We start from the raw sequence: 22525 nt of genomic DNA on the forward strand, positions 1-22525 counted from the left end.
GTCCCTCCCTCTGCTGTTCACTTGTCCTCCGTGCCCCCTCCTCTATCATCCTGCCTTTATCATCTACCTAACACTAATGTTACAGTTTTAGGGTTAGTGTTACTGAGAGCGTTAGGGTGAAGAAGACTAAATAAAGCATGTAGGAGGGCTAACCATAAAGGTGGGACAACTGAAGCCGATTAATATGATGGAGCAAAACTGATCACAATACTGTATAGGCATACAGATTACAATGTGGGCATAAGCTTCAGGTACACATGTTCTCATAACTAAACCTGACACAGTAAAAGCTGCAAGTTAGACACACACATTTCTAGAGGGTGTCCCGATATGTACACTGTGCATTAAACGTTATTCCCGGGAATTCATCACAATGGAACAAACAAGGGAAGTGTTGCAGTCAGGTGAATCAAAGTGTATTGGTAGAGAAATGCCCATTATCCCCAATTCATTGACATGATTAAAACTAACTGCCAACAGTCATGGCAGGCAGTATTTAGCTCAAAAATGCATATAGCATTGAAAGATGAGTGAAGATTAAAAATAAAGAATACATAGTACTAAGTGACTGAAGTAAAATTCTTACCCATTGTAGTCTAGGGTCCGGGTACTCATGCCCCAGACCTTCAACCTTAGGGAGCCAAAATATGGGAAAACGAAACAGACAGGTCTTAAGTAGCTCAAAAAATTGAAATAAAACTAAAAAGTATATTTAAAATTACACATAATGCTACAAAGCCTTACAAGTTTCGTACCAAAGAGGGTACTTAATCATAGGCTGATTAAGTACCCTCTTTGGTACGAAACGCGTAAGGTTTTGTAGCATTATATGTAAGTTTAAATACATTTTTCGGTTTTATTTCAACTTTTTCAGCTACTTTAGACTATTATTTTTCTGGAGTGCCTGCCTGCCTGTCGTTTTCCCATTAAAATATGAGTGGCAGATGCCATTTCAATCAATACCAGTATCAGGAATTTCTCTACCTGCTAAAATATGTTGGCAGAGAATCACGGCATGCATTATTCAGTATGTCTGTCCAGTACATTAGAAGGAAAAGTCCTGGCTTTTATTGTGTTGTATTTGCTGTAATAATTATTCTGTTGAGGTTAATCGATTCTCTAAGCAAAGCCTGACCCACCACATTGTGTTCTGTGATATTTTCTGATATAAACACAAGGTCAGGTCAACAGTGGCATTTTTAAATGAAAACATCATGGTTTCAAATGATTATGTTACATTTTCAAAAGTGCAGTTAATATAAATAAACTGATTTTAGACCTTTTTATGTCTCGGTTTTGGTGGTCTGGTAATATGAGCCTTCCTTTAATTATTATCATTACAGAAACCCTGCACTGTACCCTTAGCAAGAATCATACCTTACAATTGGCCTCCTTCTAATAAATCAATGATAATATATTTTAGAGAGAATGATAATAAAATGAGACTTGAATATATTTTTTGCCCCATAATGTTATTGTTTCTTACCTGTCATAAAGAGAATAAAAGACACAAACCAATATAGGCTTGCTGATGCTAAACCTGACACAAAACAGCCACCATTCCTGCCCTCTAAAACCTTTTATTATAATCTTGTTTTAAGAGAAATCTAATAAGTGCCTAGTTTCAACAGAAGCCCTTGAGCATTTGGAAATGCTATGATTTATGAACCTACTATATCAGGTAGAAGTGAATTACAGTAAGACTCTTTAAAATACATTTAGCTTCCATTGGATCTATTGAAATACTTATTACTTAACCCAAAATATAGAGTCAGATAATGTGAAACCACAGTTAAAAATCTATATATTACAAAAGATTGTCTGTCCACATCTAGAAAATATTTTTTTTATTGTTTCATAAGGTTGTGGCATTTATAAGGGATTCTGTGGAAGACTGTGGCAAGTAACAACAATCTTAATGGATACATTTGTATTTGAGTAATGAAAATATTAATACAGGTATGGGATATGTTATACGTGTTTTAACCAGAAAGGTCTGAATTACAGGAAGGCCATCTCCAATAGACTCCTTTTTATTCAAATGATTCACATTTTTACAAATTATTTCCTTTCCCTGTAATAACAAAACAGTACCTTGTACTTGATCCCAACTAAGATATAATTACCCCTTATTGGGGGCAGAACAGCCCTATTGGGTTTATTTAATGGTTAAATGATTCCCTTTTCTCTGTAATAATAAAACAGTACCTGTACTAGATATAATGACCCCTTATTGGGGGCAGAACAGCCCTATTGGGTTTATTTAATGGTTAAATGATTCCCTTTTCTCTGTAATAATAAAACAGTACCTGTACTTGATCCCAACTAAGATATAATTACCCCTTATTGGGGGCAGAACAGCCCTATTGGGTTTATTTAATGGTTAAATGATTCCCTTTTCACTGTAATAATAAAACAGTACCTGTACTTGATCCCAACTAAGATATAATTAACCCTTATTGGCGGCAGAACAGCCCTATTGGGTTTATTTAATGGTTAAATGATTCCCTTTTCTCTGTAATAATAAAACAGTACCTGTACTCAATCCCAACTAAGATATAATGAATCTTTATTGAAGGCAAAACAATCCTATGGGGTTTAATTGTTTAGTAGACTGAAGGTATGGGGATCCAAATGACAAAAACACTCATTATCTGAAAAAACCCTAGTACAGAGCTTTCTAGATAACAGGTCCCATACCTGTAGTTATAACTATATATATTTCCTTCCCTACTTCTCAGGAATATTGTACTTAGTCAACTTGCCATTTCTGGTGTGCTAAAGTTTCCATTGTCAGTTATAACTGGCTAGCAAAAGCCTTTCCTTTCCAACCCTTATAGCCTTCAGCATGACTTGGCCCACATGGTTTGATGTGACTGTAAGTGCAGCTGACCATACAGATGGAGCAACATTTTTGTAAACATTTGGCTAAGATGGCTTGCCATTTTCCTCCATGATCATTATCACACCTGTGACACTATATATATATATGTATGTATATATTTCAGTTTAGTGAGGATTTTTTTCTCCTCAGCTTCGTGTATTCAAATTGGCGAAATCCTGGCCTACACTGAACATGCTGATAAAAATTATTGGCAATTCTGTAGGAGCTTTGGGGAACCTGACTTTGGTGTTGGCCATCATTGTCTTCATTTTTGCTGTGGTTGGGATGCAGCTGTTTGGTAAAAGTTACAAGGAATGTGTCTGCAAAATTGCCCCAGATGACTGTGAGCTTCCTCGCTGGCATATGAACGACTTCTTCCACTCCTTCCTTATTGTGTTCCGAGTTCTGTGTGGGGAATGGATTGAAACCATGTGGGACTGTATGGAGGTTGCAGGACAAGCTATGTGTCTTACTGTATTTATGATGGTGATGGTTATTGGAAACCTAGTGGTAAGTGAAAATAATTTGATTAGTAGTAACTATTAGTGATTTGTACCCTTGTTTTTTTCCAAAAAGAATTTGTTAATGCAAAGCAATATTGATTGTCTGTGGAAAGTATCAAGTACAGTTAAGTTTAATGTGTGAAATTTGGACTAGATAACCTGACGCAATCCAAAATTACATTTGTGCATGTTATTACTCCAATGACAATATGTATTACTCTTTTCAACCTCCACCAATAATGCTTAGATGGTTAGTATGGCCTCTTAGTCAACTTTAAGGACCATGGCACATGAGAAAATGCTCTGCTTATAAGAGACAAAGATGATGACATGCACCATCATTCAGGAACACTGAAAAATATGTTCCTGGGCTGCACTAGGGGAAGCAGTGACAGAGAATAAATGGACCACCAGGGTTTATCGGTATAGTACTGTGACTAAAAGTTTTTTGTGCCATGGCTATAAAATGGCGGATTCAAGATGAATTACTGTGATATAGAGCTATAGAAACAAACAAACAAACAAAAATCTGAGAGACCTGATTGGTCTCTTAGGTGGTTGCCATAGGCCCCTGTTAAGAGCAGTTCATTGGCTCGGGGGCCAAAAAATCAGATTACCCCAATTTGGCCCACCTTTTTGGTGTCCTAATTGGGTAAAAATCTGCTCATTTGGCAACATCCTATCTTGTGTGGCCATCTTAATTTATAGTAATCCCACCAAATTAGATAACGGTGAAAATGATTGATGTTCAACTAGTAGGGATTTTCATTGGCGAATTTGTATAGAATTTCAATGACCATTACTTACAGGACATTTTTGAACTATAACATGCTATGAGCTCAAAGTGAGTAATTATTAATATTAATTATTATAGTTGAGAATGTGTCCAAATCCCAATCAGGATTTGGTCAAATTAGACTGAAAACGAAAGTTATCCACGTGGTGCATTCCTATTACCTGAAGGCAAATTTCGCAAATATTAAAAAAAAAACTTGAAAATCTCGAATGAGCACTTTAAAAAATCGAATCTCCAAAACTCGGTCACGTAAAAATGTGAAAAAAGTTATTCTAAGGTAGTGAAATCACAGTTTACCCATCATTTTCTATAAGTCTGACAAGTTTCAAATTCATCTCACAAATGTGAATTAAAACTTGGCATCTGTTATGTTATATATAGTACTTATTTTTATTAGCAATAATAATTCAGCAGACTAATAAGATCTCTCCTTTTTTATTTGCTTTGGTAGGTGTTAAATTTGTTTTTAGCTTTGCTGCTCAGCTCATTTAGCTCAGACAATCTAGCTGCTACAGAGGACGATAATGAAATGAACAATCTACAAATTGCAGTGGCCAGAATGCACGAAGGAATAGCCTATGTGAAAAGGAAGATGCGGGAATTCATACAAAACGCCTTTGTCAAAAAGCAAAAAGCCTTAGAAGAAACCAAACCCTTAGAAGACATGCAGAACCAAAAGGACAGCTGCATTTCCAATCACACCACTGTGGAAATAAGCAAAGAGTATGACTACCTGAAAGATGGAAATGTGACAACGGCCACCAGTGGCATAGGCAGCAGTGTGGAAAAGTACATCATAGACGAAAGCGACTACATGTCTTTCATTCATAACCCAAGCCTAACTGTCACTGTACCTATTGCTGTGGGGGAGTCCGATTTTGAGAATCTGAACACAGAGGAGTTTAGCAGCGAATCAGACTTGGAAGAAAGCAAGGAGGTGAGAAAATATGATTATTTTATCTTTTTTGGTAGAGACTCAAAAGTAAGCCATAAATGTGTTCAATGCATTTCAAGGTGATATATTTTTGTTGGGTTTGATTAGAGATGAGTAAGCTAACTGGCACCAGCATCTCCGAACCAAATTTTTTGATGTTGTGGGTTAGACTTTGTTTGGTGCTTATTTTTTAATGTGGAATAAAATTTGGCTTCAGTGGGACAGTTTTGCAGATGGTTTAGATTCCCTTTAATGGAAGAGAATCCCACACTGATAATTCTGCCTGCCCCGTGCATGCTTGGTTTCCTCTTCTTTGTTGTCGTGATCAATGCTAGAGGCAATATACACATTACTGGTCCATTATCATGCAAAAACACATGCAAACTACAATGTTTTTCACATATTGCACCTCACTCAAACACCTCCATAGACAATGCTGAGAATTGCCTCTGCTAAAACACACATAGAGACAATTATCAGCCATGACAAGTTTCTGCTACTAGTAGCTCTGTGTGTCTTCACCCTAAATGACTCCTTATTAGTGATGAACCTCATTGGAAAATTCACTTGTAATTAATCTTGGGATGCCTACTTTAAAGAGTTAGGAGTAAGAAAACAATGTGTTTTAGTGTCCCCTTTAAAGATTAGATTTCCTATTGTAAGTGTCTAATAAATCAAGCCCTCAGTCATTGTTTAAATAAGCATACACATGGCTCGAGTTCAGACGAGATAAAAATGAGAGAATCAGCTTTTTTCTGCTCCACAGCCAGCAGTAGAGATAGAAAGCAAAGTGTTTGCACAATGTGTTTGTAAGAGAAGCATTGCATTATTGCACTCTGGGGCTATTGTTCCAAAACAATCCATAAGCTATCCATGCAGAAGTCTTTACATGCATACATCTGAGCAATGTTTTTTATTTCCCCTTGACTTTTATTCTTATGGGAAAAGGTAATTCTTATGAATGTAACTGTGTTTTTAGTCCCTGAAAATGATTAAAAATGTAAACTTTCTTTGTCAATCCTGCTGTGGGAAAAAATTGTATATAATGTCAATTTCCCACATTATCACCTTCTCAACAACTCAATACTCACTGGAAGGGGTGCCACCACGACCCAATTTCTATTGCAATCTCAAAACTCTAGGACACTTGAGACTTAACCACATCAGTATTCTTCCTCGTGGCTGTTTCAAATGGTCTTCAATAAAGATCTCATTTGTTTTAAGCCTCAAGTGGTCAATCCTCTTCCAGTCTACTCCTTCATACACCATCCACTTCTCTTGATCCTCTTTCTCAAATCATAGCTTCTGTTCTACTTCCATTTAATCCAACACCCAGCCTTGCCCATACCTTCTAATTTTCCAGTATTTACTGTGATAGCTCTGGATTTAGTGGCTTACTATAAAGTTGTGCTTGTGTCATTTCTTGTGGTTCCCTCCTTAACCACCCATTCCTCTTTCTCTACATCTCCCTACTTTATTTAGTTTAGATACTCTATTTCTTCTTCCACTGCTTCCCACCATTTCCTTTTGTTCTACAACTTCTCTGTTCCATTTCTCAAACTGTTTCTGCTCTGCCCCCTACCCTCCCATTCAACTTTCCACTTCCATTCATCCTGTTTTAGCACTATCTTTTCCATCAGGGGTAAAGTTATTAGGACTGGCTGATAGATTCCTGCTATTTGCATAGTGTACTTACAATACCTGTGAAAAACCTTTTATCTTGAAATGCCCAGGTCCCAGCATTCAGGATAATAGATCCCATACCTGTACCAAATAAACAAGACATATATCACATTGTGAATGTTCAAAGTGCACATGTAAAAACAATAAAAATCAAGGAAAATAAAGATCTACAGCAAAATAGAACTAGGTCCCCCAGTTACCATCCAATTACACCTGTCAACATGGTGTTCATCAAAAATGCAATCATTCTTATCACGAATCATTCTTAAATTGGTTACAAAAGTCCACACCAGTACCGGAAATAAGCATTATTCCCTCCGCGTGATGCACATTTCAACTGAGATTCCTTAATGGAGCAGGAATGCCCTTTGGACTGAGGGCAGGGTTCTTATTTATCAACTTCTTCCAGCTTTAAATATCTCCCTGTAGTGCAGGTGAACCATGATTGTGATGCCTTTGAAAAAACCATGAATCAGGCTGCGTTAATCACTTATTTTATTCACATGGATACAATATACACGTCTTAAATTGTTAGAGAAGACAATTAAATTGTTAGAGAAGAGATAAGATCTAATTTGATTTCACAATGTGATTTTGCCACCTGACTTTAAAGAATCACCATTTTCTTATTGCAGAAGCTCAACTCATCCAGCTCATCAGAAGGCAGTACGGTGGACATCAGGCCTGCTGGGGAGGGAGAGCCTGTTCCACAGGTGGAGGTTGAAGAGTTCCAGGAACCGGATGCTTGTTTCACAGATGGTACAGTGACAACACTTTTTATTATAGTCACATTTTACACTATACTAAGGTTCATCACTATTTTACACAATACTAAGGTCAAACAGGATAACATTAAACATTATCAATCATTTGATGCTGTTTTCAAGGTTTTGTACTTTTTGCACGAAACATTAAAATAAATACTATGTATAAATACTAAGCTAACACAAATAAATACATAACTTAATACATAAATACCAGCTAACAATGTGCAAATGTTTCAGGTAGAACTGTGGCACTTCAACCATACTGCTCTAGTACAATCCAGGATGTATAGGCAAAGTCTAGTATGATCCAAGGCTTAAATTTGTCCCCAAGCTCCACATCCTTATGCAGTGTTTATGTGGACAGTACAGTAGCATATACAGGTATTGGACCTCTTATCCAGAAACCCATTATCCAGAAAGTTACGAATTACGGAAAGGAGTCCCATAGACTCCATTATAAGCAATAATTCTAATTTTTAAAAATGATTTCCTTTTTCTCTGTAATAATAAAACAGTACCTGTACTTGATCCCAACTAAGATATAATTACCCCTTATTGGGGGCAGAACAGCCCTATTGGGTTTATTTAATGGTTAAATGATTCCCTTTTCTCTGTAATAATAAAACAGTACCTGTACTTGATCCCAACTAAGATATAATTACCCCTTATTAGGGGCAGAACAGCCCTATTGGGTTTATTTAATGGTTAAATGATTCCCTTTTCTCTGTAATAATAAAACAGTACCTGTACTTGATCCCAACTAAGATATAATTACCCCTTATTGGGGGCAGAACAGCCCTATTGGGTTTATTTAATGGTTAAATGATTCCCTTTTCTCTGTAATAATAAAACAGTACCTGTACTTGATCCCAGCTAAGATATAATTACCCCTTATTGGGGGCAGAACAGTCCTATTGGGTTTATTTAATGGTTAAATGATTCCCTTTTCTCTGTAATAATAAAACAGTACCTGTACTTGATCCCAACTAAGATATAATGAATCCTTATTGGAGCCAAAACAATCCTCTTGGGTTTAATTACTGTTAAAATTATTTTTTTAGTAGATTTAAGGTAGGAGATCCAAATTATGGAAATACCCCAGGTCCCAAGCATTCTGGATAATGGGTCCCATACCTCTACAAGAAACAGCAGGAAACAATACGATCCAACACAAGATTGGGAGCTAGCCAAGATCAGAAAAGTATGGAGCTAGAATGATCCTTTGAGGACTTAATGATAGAAAAGATTCTGCAGCCCTCAAATCAGTTTTCATAAATGTCTATTAATAGACCAATGCTAGAAGTCTTAATCTGTGTATAAGCATCTGAGATGTGTATTTTACATTCATAAGAAGGAATTTAGATTTAAGCAAAAAAGTCAGAATATTCGCGCTTAAAAAGACTTGTCATGCTGTCAATGAAGAAATGAAAAACATCCAAACGTGTACTGTCAAATTATGGTAATATTGCACCATACTTCGTTATTGTACTGGCCACTGCAGATCACACTTTTCAGAAGAAGGTCATTACAAAAAAAAAAAAAGCATATGGAAATTGCTCTACAAGACTAGAATTACAAGTTAACTTGCTGGCACAAGCATTTATGTTGTAATTAACAAGATATATGGGCATATTCATGCTGGCATCAGTGGCAGAATTCCAACATTAAACAGCTGGCTGTACCCGTCTACCTTATTGGCAGTTTCATCATTAGAATAAGAGGGTTTTTATGTATATACTTTGTGCTTATGTTCAATGAAGAATAACCTTACAGCACATAAAGGGACACAAAGCTATCCCACTACACCCCCCTAGATCTCTATAAAAGTTGACCAAAACTAAAGGACATACTTGTTCAGTGCTAGGAAACCTGTACTTAACTTACAGTATGGCAAATACCAAGTTACATATCCGCCTTTGTCTGATTCATTCACAGGCTGTATCAGGAGATTTCCATGCTGTGTGGTTGATGTCTCACATGGCAAATGGAAGCAGTGGTGGAACCTCAGAAAAACATGTTTCTTAATCGTAGAACACAACTGGTTTGAGACCTTCATAATCTTTATGATTCTTATGAGTAGTGGTGCCCTGGTAAGTATGAAAATGCACTCATATACACACTTACTCTCAGAATAATGTTTCAAGCTAAAATAACCCACTGTGTGATGAAAGTTGTTGCTTTCAACCTTCTAAGGGAAATTGCAAGCTACACAAATGGGAGAGCTTCTAGTAGAGTTTTAACACTAGAATTACTGACTTTTTTATTTTCTGGTGCAAGGCCCGAGGTGTTATTCACCCCTGCTGAGATTTTCACAGGTCTTCAACTTGATTCTCCTCAATCTTTTGTTGTGCAAACCACCTATTACCTGTGAGGCCTGGCACATTTGCATTTGTTTACTCAGAGTAGCTCAGATCCAAACCTCTGTGTGTGACATGGAAACCTTCATAAATGTTGGGGGTTGGGGAGCAGTGAGCAGAGAGTGTGGAACCTCTCTGCACAACAGGCTTTGGTCTGGCTTCAGGAAATGGACAGCCACCAGGAAATTTCAGCAACCAGATCTGGACTCCTGTGCTTCAGGTCAGACCACAGACGCTGGAGCTGGTCCACATCAAGGGCAAACCCGGCGAGCAAACCTTGTCTAAGCTCGCGCAGGATCGCCCTCTTCCTCTCGTGGACCCCTAAGTCCCCCAGCGGTCGTCATATCCTGAGCGTAGGAGCATGCTGATAATATAGTGCCTCTCCCCTGGTAGCAGATAATAAACCCCAGGCATGGTCCTCTCTGTAGTGTGGCTGCAAGGACAAGGAAAGGCAAAGTCACTTGGGGGTGCCAAAATGTTAGGCACCCCCAAGTGACTTTAATCGCTTACCTTGTACCCCGGGCTGGTGCCCCTGTTAGGAGAAAACAGCACCAGCCCGGGGTTCCTGTAGCGCTTCCTCCTTCTGGCTTCGTTTTACAACGACTAAACGACAGGCGCATGTGCAGTAGAGTGAAAAGCCGACTTCTCTGTTTAAGTTTGGCTTTTCACTCTACTGCGCATGCGCGCACGCTATACAGGAAGGAGGAAGCGCTACCGGTACCCTGGGCTGGTACTGTTCTCTCCGAGCAGGGGCACCAGCCCGGGGTAAAAGGTAGGCGATTAAAGTCACTTGGGGGTGCCTAACATTTTGGTACCCCCAAGTGACTTTGCCTTTCCTTCTCCTTTAAGAGAGTATTAGTCTTATCCTGAGGTCTCAAGAGTTTCTTCTGTCTGGATTCCCTATATCCAAAGTTCCCAACTAAAGCTGGCCATACATGCACTGATAATATCATACGAAACCTCGTTTCGTACGATATTCGGGGCGTGTATGGCAAGTCGGCCGGCGACCGATATCGCAGGAGGCTGCTGATATCGGTCGACTTACCGATCGGGCGGGTTAGAAAAGTTTGATGGGGCGCCTTTGAAGGCGCCTGAGCAAAATCTATGTTCAAGGCTGAATCGGCAGAAGGAGGTAGAAATCCTATTGTTTCTACCTCCATATCTGACGATTCAGCCCTGAACGTCAGTGATCGAAAATCAAAAGATCAAAAATCGCCATGTGTGTGGCCAGCTTAACAGGCAAATTCTAGATTATCTAAGTATGAGAATGTAGGTGGTACAATAAATGGAAGCACAAGATATTAACTGTGCATCTATATCATAGGGGCATTCGGCTTATCTCAGTGTGGCGTGACACCCATTTTTCTTTTGTGTTCCTTTGCTATATTGTGCACTGAGAGGGACGTATATCAACAATAAAGTCTGCTTAATTTATATATTGCACTTTTGTAGTATAATGATATCCCTGTTATAAATATACATCTGTGTCAAAAATATACTTGCAACAGCAAGAGCAATGGTACACTGGGCCATTCAGTGAATTTGTCACCTGAGCTATTTCCAGCTTAGTGGGCAAGCAATAAAATCTTCAGAATTGCCTCTTGTTCATTTCAGTGATCATTGCCTGGACCTGTGAATGCACTACTGGGTCCAATCGGTCGCCGCTGACATAAATGAGTGGCAATTCCAAGTGTTTGGTTTTTATATATCAGTTCCCTAATTATCTACACCATTTGCAGGCATTTGAAGATATCTACATAGAACAAAGAAAAACAATAAAAATAATTTTGGAATATGCGGACAAGGTTTTTACGTACATCTTTATCTTGGAAATGCTTCTGAAATGGGTGGCATATGGCTTTCAAAAATATTTCACAAATGCCTGGTGCTGGTTGGACTTCTTGATTGTTGATGTAAGTACCACATGTATTGCTTTCTTAGAATGTTATTCTATCTATCTGTCTATCTTTCTATCTATCATCTATCTATCTATCTATCTTTATTCTATCTATCTGTCTATCTATCTATCTATCATCTATCTATCTATCTATCTTTATTCTATCTATCTATCTATCTATCTATCTATCATCTATCATCTATCTATCTATCTTTATTCTATCTATCTATCTATCTATCATCTCTTATCTATCAGTCTGTTTTAGGTTGGCTTCACATTTACAGTTTTTGGATTCATTCATTGTATGCTTGCATATTGTACAATATCAGGTGATACTGTGAATTTTCTTTTGGGTCATTATATCCTACCAATGTAACAGTTTAACTGTCATGTGACAAAGAGTACTATTCTTAAATAGCAGATATTTCTATAAAAATGATTTTATTGCATACCTTTTTAGGTGACTGAATAGATAATCATTGCAGGCTCTAGGGTACTGTATATCATTCTTTTGACAGTGTAACGGTTGGCGATTAGATTGACACAATCTAGTATTTTTAATAAGCTATAAGCCAACCGTTGGTTAGTTAAGGATATATAAAATCACCAAAAACATCTGGTCAAACTGAAGATCATTTCCCTTACAGGTCAAACTACAGTGTATAAGATCACTTGATGGTCAGCCCTACTTCCAAGTTCTGAGATGTGGTTTATTTGGTTGTCAAGAGTTTTATGGCTGCCATCTGATATGCTTCTAGCAAAGTATTACCTTTGTTATACTTACATGGTACTACTCCTTCAATGAACCCTGAAGTAATGCCAAGTTGACCCTATCTTCTGTATTGAAAAACATAACTGTGCACTGTTCTAAAAAGTATGCTGTGAGTTTGGCCCATCACTAATCCAAAGAATCATTTGGTCCTTCAGATTTCCAAGTACCTTGTACTTGATGAAGGCAAAACAATCCTATTGGGTCCATTACATGTTTAAATGATTTTTAATTAGAATTAAGCTATGGAGATCCAAATTATGGAAAGACCCCTTATCCATAAAACCCCAGATCCTAAGCATTCTGGATAACAGGCCCCAAACCTGTAATTATCTAAAGCAAGTAGAAATGGGACTGTTCTCCCAACAGAGATATTTTGCTAAGGAACATAAAAATATCAATAGTTAAAACTGATTTAATGTTTTTAAAGTGATACTGACACGAAAAAACTACTTTTCAAAATATGTACATAAAAAGTTCCCTATATGTCATGTTGATCGTTTCTCACTGATAGGGCTGCTTTTGTAAGTAATTGTTACTGGAAGTCCCTAAACCTGACTGTTTTGCCAACCTGACTGTCCCTTCTCAGCCTGTCAGTTACAGCTTCTAATGCTAACGGCCCCCTGCTGGACAAATATGGCCGCTCCCTCATAGAGGAACATGGGGGATCAGATAGGGAATGTAAAAGCATCGGGCAAATACTTTCAAGGCAAAATTATAAAGCTCCGGCAAAGACAATGTTATGATATATTTAAAAAACAGTTTAATTTCTGGTGTCAGTATCTCTTTAAGATCTTAAATCCATACAGAAACTGCACAAATGAAATCACTTCTCTAAAGAACCAAAAAGCCATACAGGTAGCTAGGTACAGTTTAACATTCAGCATCCTATTTATAGCCCCAGTATTCTATTTGGTACATATTCCCATTCAATAAAGTAAAATTATCCCTAGAAGAATGTTTCCTAAAGCACTTATTGCCTACTATGCTAGCATGAGCAATTAATAGATCATTAAAGTCACTCTGGTCTAGGTGCAAGCAATCCCTTATCCCCAGTCTTATTCAGCTCTGGAAGGCAAATCCCTACCCAATATACTTAGGCTGAAGCAATTTCTATCTGTTATAGCTCAAGAAGCTATTTCAGAGCCATTACTATTCCCTTGCCTGATACCCGTGTCCATAAAGACTGGGAATACATGGCTACTTACTTGCTTTCTAATGTCACAATATAGATATTCTCCTCCAAGGTTTTCTAAAGGGCATTTTCTAGGGAGAGGAAGTAGTGATTTATCAGGGCACGTCCTCTTTAAATGTCACATTCAGAAAGGAAGCAATGGCTATGTTTGTTGCATGCAGGTAATTTAATGAACATTTTATGAAAATCTAACACTGTTTCAGCTTGCAGGAAATCCTTTTATCAACTTGATTCTGTTTAAATCTTATATTGACGCTGAATCTGTGTCTGTAATAATAGAAATGTCTGATGACAAACAAATGTTGAATTTGGCAATAATGTGGTTTATATATTGGTTGTCAAAGATGGTAAAAAAATGTCTAAGTGACGTGATGGCCTTATTGTCTCATCAGAGGGCGGCGGAAATTGTTTTGTTGACTTAAGCTGAGTCGGGCAATATAGTGGCTTCTACTCTTGTTTATAAAACAGCAAGCCCAGTTGAATGTTTATATTAAAGTCTCCAGCGCTGTGTAGATTAGGGACATGGGCAGATCCCAATAATTCAGTTTGCCTGAAAGCACCATTATTACATCTTAACCAGCACTTTTGCTGCTGAAACAGCCGTTTCATGGGGCTGGAAGTAATATGTCACATGTGTTTACTTGATGTCACTTCCAGTTATGTCCCTCGCTTTTTAAAGGGACACTAAACCCTGCTGCACAGCGCTGCTCAACCAAACGTTACTCAGCTGTTGCTGGACTACAAATCCCAGAATAATGTAACATATAATGAAGGCTGAGGTATGCTGAGAGCTGTAGTCTCAGGGTTGTAGTCTTAAAGCAATATTGCACAATAAAACTTTTCCAAAACTTTCCCCAAAATCTCCAGGGCCAGCGGCTGCATTAAAATGCAAGAAATCCTCCAATGAGAATCCTAGCTGATCTGTGTAAATCTGACTCCATGTTCTCTGTTCCAGCAATTGGAGTTGGGAGCATTAAGCGCAGTTTCCCAGCACTGAACAAGTCTGTCCTTTATCCCCATGTCTGATTCCAGTGTCATATAATGAAAAAAAATAATGACATAATTATCTCTATATGTAAGATAACAGCAAGATACCTGACACAGTGCTGGGAATCAGCATTCTCATTGGTGAATTCTTTTGCATCTATAATGAAGTTTTTGATCAGTAGAATTCTCATTGGTGAATTTTCTTGCATCTATAATTACGTTTTTTGGCAACTTTTATAGCAAAACTAGGGGGCGCAGTGGGACAGTGTTATGGTAGGGTTAACAACCCCTTTAAAAGAGGAGCTCTTGGTTACACAGTTACATTCTTACAGTTAAATGTGCTTAAATGTAGTTAATTTTATGGGCACATAAATTATGACATTTGGGGATTCACAAGTGGCACCAAATTCACACCAAGGGCAACATTTTTGTATATTATTATGCTTTCTTCATAACACTTTTTTTTTAGATTTCCCTCAAAAATAGACAAAGATAGAGTTCAGGGTTTTTTTTTTAAATGTTTATAAATAGAGCTTGCTGTAAACATATAGAAAACTGGGCACCAGGAGTTATCTAATCCAGCTATGCAATTACAAGAATGAGCTTATCAAGAGCTAAAAACCTGTCAACAGATACATGTTTCATAACATATTTGTTTGATAGCAATGCTCTGTTTCTTACCAGTCAGGGCTCTCTGAATGCTTTGGTAAATCTCCTAATCCTGTAGACAATTATTCCTGTATATAACTCCTATGTAAAACTCAACTAGGGGAACAAACCTCAAATTAGGGGCCCACAATAACTCTAACCTGTGAACCCATTTGGCATCAGTTTGTATATGCAATAATGAGTTGGACAGACTTCAAGGTTTCCCCTCAGGAGTCATGCCAATGCCCAACTACTATTTGGCAATATAAGTATACACATGGGTACCCAAACTAGCCACATATTTGGCTGTTTAAACATTAAGTGGAATCAGCATATTTGCCTGTATGGTCAGTTTAATAAGAATATTATACATTGGGCATTTTTAAGTGTTACATCTTTATAGCTTTTGACTATTGCTTTTGATCAGTGATCCCCAACCAGTGGCTCGGGGGCAACATGTTGCTCACCAACCCCTTGGATGTTGCTCTCAGTGCCCCCAAACCAGGTAGTTATTTTTGAATTCCTGACTTGGGGGCAAGTTTTGGTTGAATAAAAACAAGATTTACTACCAAATAAAGCCCCTGTAAGCTGATAGGGTGCATAGAGGCCCCTAATAGCCAATCACAGCCCTTATTTGGCTCCTCCATGAACTTTTATGATGCTTGTGTTGCTCTCCAAGTCTTTTTTACATTTGACTGTGGCTCACAAGTTGGTTGGGGATCCCTGTCTTAGATATACCTTCAGACAGGTATACACTTGTCACACAAAAGGGATATTAGAGGGACACTTTCCACATCCACACAGAATACATGAAGAAACAAATTAAGGTTCTTATGAAACCAGGACAGACTGGTCATTTAGAAAGAAAAATATTTTACTCACAATCTCTTTTATGAATAATAATAAAAAAAAATCTTATAGATCTTGTTTGAGCACTATGGAAAATGACATCACTTAAATTTAGGATACATTTTTAGTTGATAACCAAGAGGCAAGAGCTAATCACATTTTGCTTGTGTCATTAGATTCCTAATCTTTTCAATGACATTGTGTGCCATTGGCTTTAAAGCAGGCAGTAAAGAAACCATGCCATTGAAAGTCACTTCCCTTAAGTATTGGGAGAGTGCAGTTAAGTATATTTGTAATGGTCAGGACTGGCCACATATTCATGAAGATGTATTGATTAAATTGTAAAATCATAAACCTCTGGGAGTTGTAGTCAGGCAACATTTAAGAGGAGCAACACTGCAATGGAACGTTTTAAAGCTCTTACTTAGCTTATTTCTTATGCTTTTAGTTGTAGACCTAAAGCAAAGTTGTGTGAGGAAGTCTTTACTATAATTATTTGTTGAAAATACTAGGTACTGTTCATTGCTAAGACTTTAGGGCCTATGTAACTCTAAACCTAGATAAGATTTTGCATTATGTTGACAGGGCACTCATTTATTTTAAAGTTGATTAAAATAAGGGGAATGCCATTAATGCATTTCAGACACCAAAGGATTTATCTTTTCCATAGAAGGGACATATATATATAGGGTTATATATTATATAACATTATATAACATGCTTTTTTAAAATGCTGTTTATTAATAAGTAAACAAAATGATCCCCAACAAATGCTCAGGTAGGGCACAGGAGCATCTCTCATTATCACATGTGGGGTTTGTCAGATTGGCTGTTTATTTTTTAATGCATGGTTCTTTGAAGCTATCTTGAATATGTGAATTGATGCCCAAGTTATCTAATGAATTCATGTGACCAGGCCTGAGCAAATATCTGTACAATCTGATCTCTGATTTTTGACCAAATTGCACTAAACCAATTGCTTGATTCTTGAGTCAAGAGAACCGATGGCCCTGGAAGTTTAGGAGAGTTACCGCCCACTGACCTGACTTATTTTCTAAAGAACTTCTATTACTAGGAATTCAGTGAGTGATCGACTCTTATCCAGTTCATATTACTCAGGATTTTTGATAGGCTCCACATGTTTTATGTTGGCCATTTCAAATATATATGATATACAAACCCAAACATACCTTGTATGATCAGCTTTGGCTTTTAGGGGGCACATTTACTAATCCACGAACGTCCCAAAAGCGTCTGAATGCGTTTTTTTCATAATGATCGGTATTTTGCGATTTTTCGTAAATTGTCGCGACTTTTTCGTAGCCATTACGACTTGCTCGTAAATTGTCGCGACTTTTTCGTAGCCATTACGACTTGCTCGTAAATTGTCGTGACTTTTTCGTAGCCATTACTACTTGCTCGTAAATTGTCACGACTTTTTCGTAGCCGTCGTGCCGAGTACGAAAGTTTCGGATTCATTCAAGCTTCAGTATCGTGACTTTCCTTGGGCCGGGTTGGAGCTGCAGGGTGCCATTGAGTCCTATGGGAGACTTTCCTTGGGCCGGGTTGGAGCTGCAGAGTGCCATTGAGCCCTATGGGAGACTTTCCTTGGGCCGGGTTGGAGATGCAGAGTGCCATTGAGCCCTATGGGAGCCTTTCCTTGGGCCGGGTTGGAGCTGCAGAGTGCCATTGAGCCCTATGGGAGACTTTCCTTGGGCCGGGTTGGAGCTGCAGAGTGCCATTGAGCCCTATGGGAGGCTTTCCTTGGGCCAGGTTTGAGCTGCAGAGTGCCATTGAGCCCTATGGGAGACTTTCCTTGGGCCGGGTTGGAGCTGCAGAGTGCCATTGAGCCCTATGGGAGACTTTCCTTGGGCCGGGTTGGAGCTGCAGAGTGCCATTGAGCCCTATGGGAGACTTTCCTTGGGCCGGGTTGGAGCTGCAGAGTGCCATTGAGCCCTATGGGAGGCTTTCCTTGGGCCGGGTTGGAGCTGCAGAGTGCCATTGAGTCCTATGGGAGGCTTCCAAAATCATGCAAAGATTTGCCCCCCGTTTACGAGCGCTCAATACGAAAAAGTCGCAACAATTTACGAGCCAGTCGTAATGGCTACGAAAAAGTCGCAACAATTTACGAGCAAGTCGTAATGGCTATGAAAAATCGCAAAATGTTCATTTCCAATCCGATTTTTTCCCATTCGGGATTCGGATTCGTGGATTAGTAAATCAGCCCCCAAGTGTTTCACCCAAATATCATGCTCAGATTCTCTCAATAAGCATGTACGGTCTGTTTTTACATAGACCACCTTCTGTTTAGTAGGCCCTGGTGAACTAGATATGTGTTGATATTTATGTTCATAATGGACCCTCTAAAGACCATGCCAAGTCCTATATTTATAACTAACAAGAAATCCAAATATTTAATTATTTTCTATTTGGAAGTGATAACTCCTAAAAACAAACAGGAAAAAGAATCCACGATTTTCAGTTGCAGCTGTGTTTGCTTAGTGCTTTTTCAGGTTGACACATTAATGAGGGTTTCCATGGGTTATTTGAGTACCTGCTAATTAAACAATCATTCATCTCCAGAATAAAACATCTCAATCATAAAACAAAGTTAAAGAGCACATTTGTGTTAACAAGAAATATCACCTTGGAAGGCAACGCTTTTGATGTATAATGAATTTTCACATTTTCATATGTAATAATATTCAGTATAATGGCAGATCCACAAATCCTTACTTGGAATTATATTCAAAAACTCTTTTGCCCTTGTGTTTTTCTATTCCTTATTAACCATAACTGGTTTATACTCTGTAGCTGGACTTCCTTCATTTGCAAAATATTTGGATGATTTATTATCAGAACCTGAGGACCTGCAACCAGTTTGAATTAGAACTGCCACCATTGGCTGGCTAAGAACTCTGGGAGTTGTAGTTGCAGATCCACCAAAGTGCAGAATAGCTATGTGTACAAATCATTATTACAATTACAAAGTAGCAACATCGAATGTAATTATTGGCAGATCATTCTGAGACTCTGATGGACAAGTCAAGGTCATTGGTAGCTTTTTCACAATGAACAGTGGTGGCATTATCGATATGGTGGCAGAGATATTAGGAAATAGATAAAGCAGTGATTCTTTGTATATTTTGTTCTTTTGATGGAACTGCCTCATATAATAGATTCACTAAAACTGTTCACGTAGCTGTTATACGCAGATCAAGTTGTTAAATGAATGTATAAGTCAAGTTTGACTGGACCTTCTATAGACTTAAGCGTTAATACAAGGCAGTGCTTATTTTGCATTATTGAATGCTTTTGCATAGATGTCCCCCACAATACCACCCTTCCAAAGCATTATAAATTAGGCTCTCCCCATACATACAATAACAGTACATGGTAAGTACTGCAACTAATAACCCCTTACTTTTTCATCAAGGCCATAAAGCGCAAATGAAGAGGACTGGAAGGTAATCTATAAGTGTGAGTGCCAGTGTTAAAAAAATCAGTGTTGTTCAAATGTTCCAAAAGGGGGTATGTTTATCAGATGCATTAATGACCCTTAAAACATTTTGCTTAGCAAGCATTGGTCGAAGAGTTGTTTCAAACTCATGAGTAGAGAGGAGTGAACATTTCCGCCATCTAAAAAAAACTGGGGTGAATAATGAATTTGCCTAGAATAGACCATTTATGTAACAATTATAGATATGTCTAATGGTTCATAACTGATAGCATTAGTTACATTATCTTATGATGGCCACTCCCATGCATGTGTCCTTCATGCTCAGAATCAGCGGTCACCATAATGATAATGTAACTGGTGCCATAAAGCCTCCACCCTTCCATTATGAATGTGCTTTGACTTTAATGGGGATGTAAACACTGTTGCTAAACAATAGTTTACCCAAATAAATAGCTGGTCTAAATCGTTTAGCCTGCTTAAAAATATAAGCAATTGGTAAAGTATTCTGAGGGCATTAATTCAGCAACATACGGGTGGATTTTTAAAGCAACAGTGCTCAATTAAACATCTCCCAGCTCTCAGCTTAATTCAAGAAATTCCTACAGTGAGAATCCTGTTTGCTCTTTTCACACCCAGCTAGCTCCTTGTTGTTTGTTCATGTGATACTGGAGGCATTAATCACATTTTTTTTGTATCACTGCATGACAAAAAATCAATATGTCTCTCCTTCTGATATTTGATTAGTGTAATGTCAGCAATATGAGTGACACAGCATTTTAAGGCAGGATTAAAACTGTGACATTTTGCAATTAAGTTTTAACTGTCCACTTTGGAGAGCTTGGTATTGCAGTAGAATGTAATGGAACATTTCTTTTTCATTGAAAGAGTTTGAAAACCTCCCATTAAAGCTTTTCTATTGCACTCCAGAGTAGGCTGCTCAAACTATACACAAGATTCCAATGAGCTTAATTTGTTGTGGTGGTAGTTAGAGAGACAGGATTGGCTTTTTATGAATAGGGTTGGTGTCTTGTCTGCTTGAACATATATGGGAACATTTCAGGATCTAGGGAAGAACTGAATATATATGTGTAACAGTAATGGTATGGACAGTAGGGAAGTGTCAAAATGGAAAGGATCAACAAAGCAAGCTGTGGTAAGGAAGAGAAAGCCAGAGACAGCAAACCTAATCCCAAAATGAAAAGAATCAAAGAAGGAATTATGGTTAGGAAGAAGAGAGATTGTTGATGCCTGTGGTGTTTGGATAATGTAGAGGGACTTGAATAGCAGAGTCCTAAGGAAAGAACAAAAAGGTGAGTGGTCAATGATGAATGATGTAGAAGGGTATTATATATATTTTTCAAAATATTCCTTCTCATATGCCAGAGGCAAAAGTTATAAGTATGACTGTGCTTGGGTTGGAAATCAATAGCAGAGGACAGTATTGTCAAGAGTAGATGGATCAATAGTGTGAGTTTTCTGAACCAACACATTTGGCAGATGCTTGGAAAAAGCAGGAGTTGATGATATTAGGGTTTTGATATGATATGATATAATAGTGTAACTCACTGCTAAATGCTGAGAGGGTTGGGTTTTAAGTGAAGACCAGGTCAATAAAGTAGCCATTTTTAAAAGCTGTTATTTCTATCCATTGCTTGAAGTAAGTTAAATAGATAAAACAAGAAAACCAAAGCAGAGAAGAATAACAATGTGTTAGCTGAACTCAAGTAAGGTCATTGCTGGCAAAAAGAAATAATATTCAAAATCAGAATAATGTAGGTAAGAAGGTCTGTTAATAATGGCCCATGTACAGAGAAGATTTCAAGTAAAAAAGGGAATTAGAAGGAGAGAGGTAAAGAACTGTGTTTGATATAAGGGGGGAATGCCTACCAATTGAAAAACCCACCAAGGCCACCAAAGAGAAGCCACCATGGCTCAGTCTGCCACAATGAGGTTCCATTTAGAGCCAAGAGATGATATGAGTTTTAACAAATCAGATAATTGATTTCAGTGGATTTCTATATTTTTATATACATATAGGAAAGCTATTGAGAAGTGTACAAGAAAAGTAATCCCCTAAAGGGCTGATTTGTTATAGGATGTCAGTGACCATATCAGTCAACATAGTGCAGTTCAAAGCAGACAGAATTCTCAATGGAGGATCTTTTTTTCAATACAAGAGCATCTGACCATGTAGATCTGGAAAAGGTTGGTTACAGTACAGTGTTACTTTAGGAATCCATCTCTAATATTGCTAGACTTATGCACAGTATTTTTATACACTTGAGAATAAGAAAGTATATGCTGGGATTTGTATTGGAGCAACATTTGTGTAACCCATTGTTGAGTAATGCAGCACTGTTCAAAAACTCTTACATCTCCGCTAAAAGCTGTAAATGTAGTTTTTTTTTGATGAAGCCCGAGACATGGGAAAACAGTAGAAATAACCAGGTTCACTCAACTTTGCTCATGCAGCACATCTGATTAAATAGGTTTAAAGAATTTAAAAGAAAAACAACCTAAAAAGGACAATGTAGATTTGAGTAAATCTTGAGAAAAGATCATTCTATTTATGTTCCTATGAATAAACAATCTTCTAGGTTGACAGTTGGAGCACAGCCGCTGTTTGCAGCGTTACATTCGATCACTGCTTGCAGATCCTTCTAATGAAAGGTATTCACGTGGCGTGAACGCTGGTTTTCTTTGAAGTGCAGTCTTACTGTGGTGCACATCATTTCATTTATTTATTTATTCATGTGAACCATTTTTTTCATTTGTGCGAGAAATCTTTCATTGGAA

General features: G+C 37.9%; 1 protein-coding gene across 5 annotated transcripts in view; it reads left to right on the plus strand.

Moving 5' to 3' along the window:
* Positions 1-22525, plus strand: part of scn3a (sodium channel, voltage gated, type III alpha subunit) — a 105434-nt gene that overhangs the window by 59271 nt on the left and 23638 nt on the right. For all 5 annotated transcript variants that reach the window (XM_031892884.1, XM_012971260.3, XM_031892885.1 and 2 more), the window contains exons 16-20: positions 3035-3394; positions 4635-5120; positions 7436-7559; positions 9503-9657; positions 11664-11837. In XM_031892884.1, the coding sequence (XP_031748744.1) occupies positions 3035-3394; positions 4635-5120; positions 7436-7559; positions 9503-9657; positions 11664-11837 (1299 nt within the window). The remainder of the gene's footprint in view (positions 1-3034; positions 3395-4634; positions 5121-7435; positions 7560-9502; positions 9658-11663; positions 11838-22525) is intronic.

The sequence above is a fragment of the Xenopus tropicalis genome, chromosome 9 (genome assembly GCF_000004195.4).
Source record: "Xenopus tropicalis strain Nigerian chromosome 9, UCB_Xtro_10.0, whole genome shotgun sequence".
Taxonomy (NCBI): Eukaryota; Metazoa; Chordata; class Amphibia; order Anura; family Pipidae; genus Xenopus; species Xenopus tropicalis.